Source organism: Bison bison, unplaced genomic scaffold (genome assembly GCF_000754665.1).
Source record: "Bison bison bison isolate TAMUID 2011002044 unplaced genomic scaffold, Bison_UMD1.0 scf7180017864390, whole genome shotgun sequence".
Taxonomy (NCBI): Eukaryota; Metazoa; Chordata; class Mammalia; order Artiodactyla; family Bovidae; genus Bison; species Bison bison.
In genome coordinates this window covers 3,432,911-3,443,963 of record NW_011494962.1, presented here as the reverse complement: position 1 = coordinate 3,443,963, position 11,053 = coordinate 3,432,911, and the positions used below count along the sequence as shown (strand labels likewise).

Below are 11,053 nucleotides of genomic sequence, written 5' to 3'. Positions count from 1 at the left end.
CTTTTATCCACTGGCTCAGAGGGAGACAGAGCTACCAGTATCTAAGCTGCTCTGAGAGTCCCAACAGGAAATACACCAATGGAGAATTAGCCCCCAGTGGTGGGCACCCCACCCACCATATTTACAAACATCTTCCTGCAATCAACGGTCCACACTTGATTCCCACAGAGAATTTTACTGACATCTACTTTTCACTTACTGAACACTTCAACTTTAAGAAACACAACATGCACTTTCCATTAAGATGTACATGGAAGACTTCCCTGGTGGCACAGTGGGTTAGGAATCTGCCTGCCATTGCAGGGGACACAGGTGTGATCCCTGGTCCGGGAAGACTCCACATGCCTTGGAGCAACTAAGCCCGTGTGCCACAACTACTGAGCCCATGAGGTGAAACTACCGAAGCTGGGCACCTAGAGCCAGCGCTCTACAACAGGCAAGGCCACCGCAACGAGGAAGCTGCGCACTGCAGTGAAGAGCAGTCCACACTAGCCGCAACCAGAGAAATCCGCGCACAGCAAGTCTTCTCCTATGAAGTCTTTACCACAAAAAGGTCTTGAAGGAGTCTGAACTTTTTTATAATAATATTTAAATTTATTATTTCCCATTCAGAGTCATGAAACACAAGCTGAGACTGCTTGAGTTCCACTGTTTTTTAGATATAAACATCCCTTTCCTTTGCAATTACAGGCTGAGGGCTTCATTAGCCCAGTCCTTGATTTGCAGCTGAAAAAAGCACAGGTCTGTGTGAAGGGTGTGAAGGGACAGGAGAGCATGTGCTCCTCATGTCAGGAACAAGTAACCACAGTGGAAGGCCAGTCCGAGTCTCGACATCAGCTCTGTGACAATGTCCCACAGCAACAATGCTTGAATACACAGACAGGGGCCCAGTACTGTAGGAGCCGGGCCGTCTGGACACGTGCTGACGGACTGGCCTGAGGAAGAGGTCCCGTTCTCTCCTTCAGTCATCTCCACAGCACAGAAGGCAGAAATTAAGTCTTTATAAAAGAGATTAACGGCCTTTCCGTTTCTTCATTTTTCCTCCAGCCACCTTGTTCCTGACACCAATCGCACCCTCCGTATCATCATTGTCCCCAGCATCCTCCCGTGAGCGCTTCTTCTTCTCTCCGTGCTCCCTTAACTCCTGCAACAAACAGAAAGGACGGGCTTGATCGTGAACTGCTGTCACTGAGAGGAACACACCCTGGTCTCCACTCCATCAAGTCAAGCCCTCTGCTTCCCTGGCGGTCCAGTGGCTAAGAGTCCCTGCTTCCAATGCAGCAGGCTCAGTTGGATCCCTGGTCAGGGAACTATTAATAGACCTCACATACTGCAACTAAGAAACCTGGTGTAGCTGGCAAGCTAGATAAATAAAATCTTGATAAATTAAGAGAATTCATTTATTTAAAACAAACAAACAAACCCTAAGTAATTCCCTAACACCTCACATTAGCAAAGAAATAAAACCAAAATCCCAATATACAAAACTGTCATCAAAGATAAAAAAATGAAAACAGGGGGCTACTATTTTCATATGGCAGACTAGCAAAGATTTAAGAGAACGGTAATACCTAGAACTGGTCAGGGCAGTGGGGAGACACAGACACTGTCCCGCGTACAATGTCGCATACGTCGTGTAAGCTGCTATAGCTTTCCTGGAGAGCAACTGGGCATTCTGTATGAATTTGAACTGTGTGTTCTCCACTCAACAATTTATTCTACTTCTAGGAATTTATTCTAAGGAAACAAGTGTGCAAAGCTGTACATAGTAGGATGCTCAACACAGTTATTAACTAAAATATATAAAACTGGGAAAAGCATGAACACATATCAATGGAAAGCACGTTATATATTCATAACAGAATCATTAAGAAGGGATGGCATGAGAATTTTAAAAAGCTAGCATTTAAGGTAACATCTCTAAAACCTACAAGTGGTGCTGTTTTAAAAAACTGAATTCATCCTCCTCAGACTACTAATTGTCTAGAACACATAATCTGGCCCCTTGCCAATTCAGAAGGTAGTGAAGGAGCTTTCAGTGACTCTAAGAAATCAGTCACGCCGCTATGTTTAGGCAAGTTTGGTAACTGAATCAAATGAACGCTAACATGCAGCCTAGATGAAGATTTTTGAACAGAGTTTAAAATGTGAAAGAAAAAGAAAAAAATGTGATCACATGAATCTAGATTAGTTGAAACAGAAAAAACAATACACATTTAGATAAAAGTCATATACAAATTGGAAAAAGTCTCATTATGGCTAAAGAAAAACAGCCAAATGTAATCAATGGTTTTGTGTATTTCACTATTTTAATCCTTTCTGTATTTTCTAAAAAATGTTTTCCAACACACATCAAATTTTCTATAAACAAAAACACCAAGACTTCCATATGGGCAGAAAAACAAGCCCATACCTCAGCTACTCAGAAAGCGCTCCGTGCACTAAGTCTCTTCACCCCTCAGAGCAGCACTCCTGGGATAATAGGGCACTGGCAAGCGTTCTCCTCTAGACCCTTCTATCTCCAGTGCTCCCCCTACAGCTGCTCTCAGGAACTACACTGTCCACCCGACTCATCTGATGCTCATACACCATGTCTCCAAGGTAACTACTCTTCCTGATCTGCAGGTGAGGGACTGACTCTGAGAGGTCAGACACCTTGTGCAGACTCACAGCTGCGTCTTCTCAAGTTCAAAGGTTTTCCTGCCTCACCATTCCTGCCACCACAGACGGTGGCTGGGAATGAATGTAGTCACTGTGATCAGACTGAGTCCAAACCCTCATTTGACCATTTAGTTACAGGGTCAAAAGCAAACTGCCTGCATCTCTATGTTTTAGCATACTCATCTTACACTTGGAATAAAATAATACCATTTATTGAGGATTAACACGATAAAGTGTCTTGCATGCAGTTAAGGTGCATAGAAGCTGGTGAGAAAAGGCATTGCAGGGGTTTTCCTGGTGGCTCCATGGTAAAGAATCTGCCTGCCAATGCAGGAGACATGGTTTCGATCCTGGTCTGGGAAGATCCCATAAGTCTCAGAGCAGCTAACCCTTTGCGCACAACTACTGAACCTGTGCTCTAGAGTCCATGCATCACAACTACGGAGGCTCGTGCACCACAGAGCCGATGCTCAGCAACGAGAGAAGCCGCCACAATGAGAAGCCCTCATATTGCAACTAGAGAGCAGCCTGGGCTCGGTGCGACTAGAGAAAGCCTGTCTTTCAACATTGAAAACCCAGCGCAGCCAAAAATAAACAAATGAACGAGTTGCACACCATTCGGGCAAATCTCTGGGCCTCGGTCACGCGTTCTGTCAGCATCATGACTTCGTCGTCCTGGGTTGGAAAGACAGGCAGTTTCTTCCCAATCAAGTGCTCTATGCGCTGGAAGAGCTCCACGTCATACCTGAGGAAGGAAAGTTGACACGGCTCTGGCTGGCTGACAACATACACGTCCATCTGTTCATCCCAAAACGATGACACAACAGGAGCCACGGTTTTTATAATATCAAACCTATTACTCCTTTTCAGAACATTGATTAAATGCAACCTGCTGTGCAGAGCCCAGCAGAAAACCACCCACCACATCCCTGACTCCCGAAAAGCCTAGGACACGTGGCTGTTTGTTCCTTTAAAAACAAAATCAGAAGAACAGTTACTGTAATATGGTGAGCTGAGGGAATGGTCACTGTTCTCTGGCTCCAGACGTTAAAAGAACAGGGTTTTGGTGTGTGTGCTTTTATACACCAAGGACTCCGCTACACACATGCAGTATATGCTCTTTCCATATGCGTCTTCAGTCTTCATTAAAACCCTGCAAGGTTGGTATTCCTATTTCCATTTTACAAATGATGAAGGTGGGACGAGGAAGGCTTAGTGCCTATTACAGTAAAAGGTGAAGTCAGGTTCCAAGTGAGTTGGCCCCAGGGTTCTGCTTCTTTCTCTACATTGCTCTGCCCTGAAGTCGGGTCACTTACTGTGTGACAAAGGTAATGGCCTTTCCAGAGCGCCCAGCTCGAGCCGTCCGACCCACTCGATGGATGTAATCCTGAAACACAATGGGCAAGTAACTCTGAGTCAGCTGGAATATGAATTAAAAACTGTGTATGTAAAGTCTTCCCGCCAACCTTTGAAAGAAAACAGATCTGTCCTGGAATGTGGAGAAACAGACTGGCAATCCATTGAAATATGTCTGCCTCACTTTTTAAATTCTCCTCACAGCACAAAACTGACCCCCGCTTTTCCTTTCTTTTATAGAAAGATGAATCCACAAAGCACACCTCCACAGACACAGACAGAGGAAAACGGCCCGGGTCTAGAGGTAGACCTGGGTCCCAGCTCTGCTTCCCCCCATCCCAACCCACAACACAACTGTCTGCAAGTCCCAGAACCTCTCTGAACCATGGTTTCTGTCTATAAGTCAGGGGCACAACACACTGCAAACTCAGCATTACTGCGAAAATCCTATGCGAGAGCACCTTGTCTACAGCAGTTTAATACAAAGTCGAGACACACTAGTTGTTCTCAACTGGGGGTAGCTTTGTCCTCCCCAGGGAGCATCTATGAACTGTCTGGAAACATACCTGGTGGCCACAGTCACCTGTGGGTAGGGGTCAGGAATGCTAAGCATCCTACAGTGGAGAGGACAGCCACACAACAGAGAACTCCCGGCCTGAGGTGTTAATGAGGCTGAGAAACCCTGGGATCGCCGAGGACCACAAGCTGCCATTCTCATCAGTTAGACCAACAGAGGTCAGCATGTGAAACATCTGCTCCTCTGATGGTGAGCACCTTGCCCCTCTCCTGGGTTCCTTCCTTCACGTTCATTGACAACACGTCCACAGGCATGTGCAAGATGAGGAGAATGAACAGATCAAGAGTTTCCTAATTTCTGATACTTAACTACCCAAGGACACACATACACACCCAAACACACACCCCAAGACTGTAACTAAAGGAAGACAAAAAACATTAAGAAATGCACTTTGGGGGCTTCCCTGATGGCTCAGATGATAAAAGAAATACACTTTGGACACAATGGACTATTATTCAGCCATATAAATGAATGACACCTTCCTGTTTGTGACAACACTGGCTAGACCTTGAAGGTATTTGACTCAGTAAAATAAGTTAGACAGGGACAAATACAGAGATGTCACTTATATGTGAAATCTAACAACAACAAAAAACTGAGCTCACAGATACAGGAAACAGGTTTGGTGGTTGCCAGAGGCAGGGATGGGTGTATGTGAAATGGGTGAAAGAGGTCAAAAGGTACAAATTTCAGTTATAAAATAAGGAAGTCATGGGGATGTAATGTACAACTTGTGGACAAGAGTTAAAAACACAGTACTGCACATTTGAAAGTTGCTAAGGGAAAATATCTTAGAAGTTCTCATCAAAAGAAAAAAAAAAGTGCAACTATGAATGGTGACAGATGCTGTGACCATTTTGCAATATATGCAAATACTGAATCAACACATTTTATACCTAAACTAATATAATGTTACATGTCAATTACACCTCAATTCAAAAAAAAAGAAAAGAAAGGGGGAAGACAGAATTAGAGAGGAGGAAAGGAAAGGAGACGGGAAGGAGAAAGGAAAAGAAAGAAAAAGAAAAGAAAAATATTTTGGGTGAGAAAGTCAGGTCAGCAACAAGACTCACCTTGGAATGGGTAGGAATGTCAAAGTTAACCACTACATCCACATGGGGTATGTCCAAACCGCGGCTTGCAACATCAGTTGCTAGAAGAATGGAACGAGCCTTCGCCTTAAATTTATTAAGGGATCCCAGGCGCTTGCTCTGAAACAATGAAAAGAAATGGAATGAATTTTCATCTTGAAAATCTAAGGAATCTTGGAAATCCAAGACACATAAACTAGACACATTAAATAGATACAAGAACCAAGAAAGAAATTTTTTAAATGATGTTTCCCCTTCAGTCTAACTGGGCTTCACAGGTCAAAAGGAAACATGAAAGCAAAAAAAAAAAAAAAGGTCTAAGACTAAAGCTAGAAAATACTAACATAAAATATTGTCAAACATGACAGAAAGGTAACCGGGAAATAATTTACCACAAGGGCTGAACAAATCGGGCTTCCCAGGTGGTGCTAGTGGTAAGGAACCTGCCTGCCAATGCAGGAGATGCAAGAGACCTCCTCCAGAACCCCTGGCATGGCAACCCATTCCAGTACTCTTGCCTGGAGAATCCCATGAACAGAGGAGCCTGGAAGGCTACAGTCCATGGGATAACACAGAGTCTGACACAACTGAAGCAACTTAGCACGCACACATGTTGAATAAATCAACTCTACAGTTTCCATACTAGACGACTACCTGTGGAATATTCTAACTGGAGCCTCCTGCTATCCTGAAAGGAGGAAGCAGCATTGACGGCAACACTTTAAAGCCCGTAACAGCAGGACAACCGCAGAAGGACACATTAGTGTCACATGCTGCTACTGCAGAAACCTCCTGCCGTGAGGTTTACCTTTCTCACCAATGATGCTGAAGAACAGTTACCTGACTCATCTGTCCGTGGAGGGGAATGGCAGTGAATCCAAGATTTCGGAGTAGCAGAGCTGTCCTCTGAGTGTTGTTACAGGTGCTGCAGAATATCATAAAGGAGTTCCCGGCCAATTCGTTCAGAATATAAACCAGGTAGGTATCCTAAGTCACAAAGCCAAAACAATATATGTAACTGAACCTGGAAGAAAGTCAGAGTCCTGGGCATACAAACTACATAAAAGACTAAGCCTCTAGCTGCTTCTCAATTACCCAGATGCTCAGCTGGCAGCCCTGCACCCCTTAATCAGCTTTATCATTATCATCTCTGAGAACCATGAGTAACACAGAGCCTGACACCAAGCACAAGGCGAGCTGGGCTCAGCAAGCACGCAAAGCCCTTACATCAGAGGACAAGACTAGGGTCCGCTGCCCACAAAAAAGCCACATAAAAAGCAGACCAAAGAAAAACTACCTCAAGGATGGGGTTAGGAAGGGATTATATCATGACTTCATTACTCTGGTTTAATACATTGTGAATTCCCGGAATGCTCGGCGTTATCAGTGATAAATGTAAACACGGCATGAGCTCTAAAACAAACAGCACTTAGCTAATCAAGAGCTGACACTTTCAGACACTGTGGTGAAGGAGGGGAGGGAGAGGAAGGAATGATCAGAGTAAACACTCTACCTTGAACTTGGAAGGAATAAAAAGATAATACTGCTGCAACTTCTCAACCGTCTGGTACTTGGAGGAGACGGCGCATTTCACAGGGTTCTTCAGCGCCGCTCGCTGAAGTTTCTGCACCTGGAGAAGGGACATCTAGATTAGCATGTTGATTCCTAAGTGCTCTGGTTTTACTCTTGTTACTGGGACTGTTTCTACTTATCAGTTCTCATAAAGAAGAAAAGAGAAGTCCTAGAAAAGCTCACCTTCTTGGTCATCGTAGCAGAGAAGAGAAATGTTTTCCGATCTCGGGGAATCACTTTGAGGATCTTGTCAACCTAAGGCAGAAAGAGCAAAGGATACCAACATGACATTTACACTGGAAACCTGCAAATGTATTTTGTGAAGGAGATAAGGGATCACAAACTAAATACATCACACTGAGGATTTGGGAACTCAAACCTTCGATTCAATTCAGCTAAAACTTACTGAATATATACTGTCAGGTAGCACACCTGATGCTATCAAAAAATAATGCTAATCAAAGAAAAGAACATTTTAAATCAGTACAGTATAGCTAATCTAAGAGAAAAGAAAAGAATAAGCATTAATCAACTAAGTAAGTTATGAAGAACTTCTTGTTAAAGAAAAGATAGAAGAGGTTGAAATCAAATGAAGTAGAAAAAAAATCTGGTTTTGATATTTCTTATCTCTAAAATCAAAGTCAGACTACATATAATATATATGCTTTTTGCCCAACTATTTGTTTTTTAGTTGAAGAATAGTTGATTTACACCATTTCAAATGTACAGCAAAGTGATTCACATACATATACTTTTTCAGATTCTTTTCCACTGTGTGTATGTGTGCGTGTGTGTTAGTCGTGTGTCTGACTGTCTGTGACCCCATGGACTGTAGCCTGCCAGGCTCCTCTGTCCATGGAATTCTCCAGGCAAAAACACTGGAGTAGGCTGCCATTCCCCTCTGCAGGGGATCTTCCCAACCCCGGGATCAAACTCACGTTTCCTGTATTGCAGGCAGATTCTTTATCTTCTGAACCATCAGGGAAGCCCCCCCAGCACAGCTTATTACAAAATACTGAATACAGTTCCATGTGCTATACAGTAGGTCCTGTTGTTTATTTTATATATAATAGTCTGTATATGTTAATCCTAAATTCCTAATCTATCTCCCCTCAAAAGTCAGACTATATTCTTAAGAGGATGCTGAGACTATTTACAACAGCCAAGAAATGAAGGCAAGCTAAATGTCCATCGACAGATGAGGGATAAAGTGGCGGTACATTATACAGTGTAATAGTACTCAGCCATTAAAAATGAAACATAATACTCCATTGTGTATATGTACCATAAATTAAAAAAATAAAAATAAAAAATAAATAAATAAATAAAAATGAAACAATGCCATCTGCAACAACACAGATAGACCTAGAGATTATTATCCTAAGTGAAGTCAGACAAAGACAAATATCCTATGATATCACTTACATGTGGAATCTAAAAAACAGTACAAATCAATTTATTTATGAAACAGATTCACAGACATAGAAAACAAACTTAAGGTTACTAAGAGGAAGCGGGGGAGATAAATTAATAGTTTGGGATTGGCAGATGCAAACTACTGTGTATAAAGTAAATAAACAGTAAGGTCCTATTATACAGGACAGGGAACTATTTTCAATATCTTGTAAGAAACTATAATGGAACAGAATGGGGAAAAGAACATACATACACACATACACACACATAGATATATGTATAACTGAATCACTTTGCTATATACCAGAAACGCTGTAAATCAATAGTGCTTCAATTTCAAAATTAATTAAATTTAAAAGCAACAAGGATATATTGTACCAGCATAGGGACACAGAGTCATTATTCTGTAAAAATCTTAAATGGAGCATATGGAGCATAACCTACAGAAATACTGAAGCACTATGTTGCACTCCTAAAAGCAATATAATATTGTAAATCAACCATCTTTCAATAAAAAAGAAAAGCAGCAGATATGTTAAATTAACTGACAGTAGTAAGTGCTCCAAAAAGCAAGTGAGCTATGAATCGGACTTTGAAACGGGGCACCTGAGAAGTTCTAAGAGGAGGAAAGATGTTAAGAGCTCACCTCTGTCTCAAAATCCATATTCAAGATTCGGTCTGCTTCATCCATGACCAAGTACTTGAGGGCTCTTAAGTTGAAACCTTTCGTATTTTCCAAGTGGTCAATCAGTCGGCCAGGAGTTGCTAACAAGAAAGATTGAGGACATGTTTAAGAAAAAGGACAAAAAGGGAGGGAACTCCCGCTCCTAATAAGAATTCCAGAAATTTAAAAAAAAAACCATTAAACAGGGTTACAGACAGTCACTCTTGGAACACTTTCCGCACAAGTACATTACACCTAGCATCAGTAGATCTTTCTGAAATCCCTCCTCACCAGCACCTTTTACCAGTGTCAGTCACTCACCTATCACTATATGCGGTTTTTTGGCCAGGGCCAGAGATTGGGACATTGAATCAATTCCACCTACAATGACAGCTACAGAAACAAAAAGAATATTAAAAAGAGATCCTTAATTTTGTTTCCATGATGCACTAAACATCTTTTAAAGCCAATGCCAGATTTCTACTTTCATTTCTCTTCCCTTACAATGACAACTTTCCCCAAAGCTAAAATACCCAATCAGCTCTTTAGGTTGGTGAACTTCTATTAACACTTCCTTTCATTCCCTTTCACATTCATGCTCAACCTGTGAAGAAACTGTGAAGAGTCCTTTCCTCCCAACACTTACCACACTGCACCCCAATCGAAGACCCCAGGGCTTCAAACTGCTCTGAGATCTGAAAGGCCAGCTCCCGAGTCGGGGTGAGAACTAAGGCAAACAGACGCTGAGGCGTCTCCAACAACGCGTTGAGAATGGGCAGAGCAAAGGCGCCGGTTTTCCCAGAGCCGGTTTCTGCCAGCCCGATGATATCACGACCTAGAAGACAAAAAATATACATAATAGCAAAGAAATGCTCTCTGCGCCATTCCCATATTGGTGGGAATATGACTAAATGCTGGGCACAACACAGACCATGAATAAATATTTGATGAATTGAGGGGAAGAGAAAGTTGATCAGACAGAAGACACGGTCTCTGTCCTGAATAAGCTCAAAATCCACACAATACATAATAATATGATAGGTCCCTGTAGGACAGGGTGAAAAAGGAAGGAGTCGTCAGGAAAGGCTAACAGAGGTGACAAGCAAATTAAATCTGGAGGTCAGCAAAGAAAGGACAGTCTCATGTGAGGAAAGAGGCTTTAAAGAACACAGAATGAGTAAGGAAAGGGAAAAGTACAACATGGCCAGAACACAGAAGTCAAGGGGGAAAACGGAGAAGAATGAGGAAACCCACAGCCATGCTAAGGAGTTTGGATGTCTTCCTTTAAGACAGAGGAATGGAAGGATTTTAGGCAGGGAGTATCATGACCTTTAAGTATCAACACTCTTTAAGACTTCCCTGGTGACTCAGATGGTAAAGAAGCTGCCTACAATATGGGAGACCTGGGTTCTGTCCCTGGGTTGGGAAGATCCCCTGGAGAAGGAAATGACAACCCACTCCAGTACTCTTGCCTGGAAAAATCCCATGGACAGAGAACCCTGGCAGGCTACAGTCCGGGGGTCACAAAGAGTCGAACGTGACTGAGCGACTAACACATGACATGACATGACTCTTTAAGAAGATAAACCCCAGGCCTGATGGCATAAGGAGAAGCCAAGGAGCTTAACAGTAATCACTGTTTATACTGCTCCTCCTGAGGGAAGAATGCCAGATTCCTTAAGAATGGTCTGTTATTGCCAATCAAGCCATAACTGA

General features: G+C 42.6%; 1 protein-coding gene across 1 annotated transcript in view; it reads right to left on the bottom strand.

Moving 5' to 3' along the window:
- Positions 1–572: 572 nt before the first annotated feature.
- DDX47 (DEAD (Asp-Glu-Ala-Asp) box polypeptide 47) overlaps positions 573–11,053 on the bottom strand; it is a 13,236-nt gene continuing 2,755 nt past the window's right edge. The window contains exons 3-12 of the mRNA XM_010858701.1: positions 9,984–10,172; positions 9,659–9,730; positions 9,320–9,438; positions 7,441–7,512; positions 7,199–7,315; positions 6,526–6,672; positions 5,668–5,805; positions 3,978–4,048; positions 3,277–3,406; positions 573–1,144 (exon numbers count right to left, since the gene is read on the bottom strand). Coding sequence (XP_010857003.1) covers positions 1,013–1,144; positions 3,277–3,406; positions 3,978–4,048; positions 5,668–5,805; positions 6,526–6,672; positions 7,199–7,315; positions 7,441–7,512; positions 9,320–9,438; positions 9,659–9,730; positions 9,984–10,172 — 1,187 coding nt within the window. The 3' untranslated portion in view covers positions 573–1,012. The remainder of the gene's footprint in view (positions 1,145–3,276; positions 3,407–3,977; positions 4,049–5,667; positions 5,806–6,525; positions 6,673–7,198; positions 7,316–7,440; positions 7,513–9,319; positions 9,439–9,658; positions 9,731–9,983; positions 10,173–11,053) is intronic.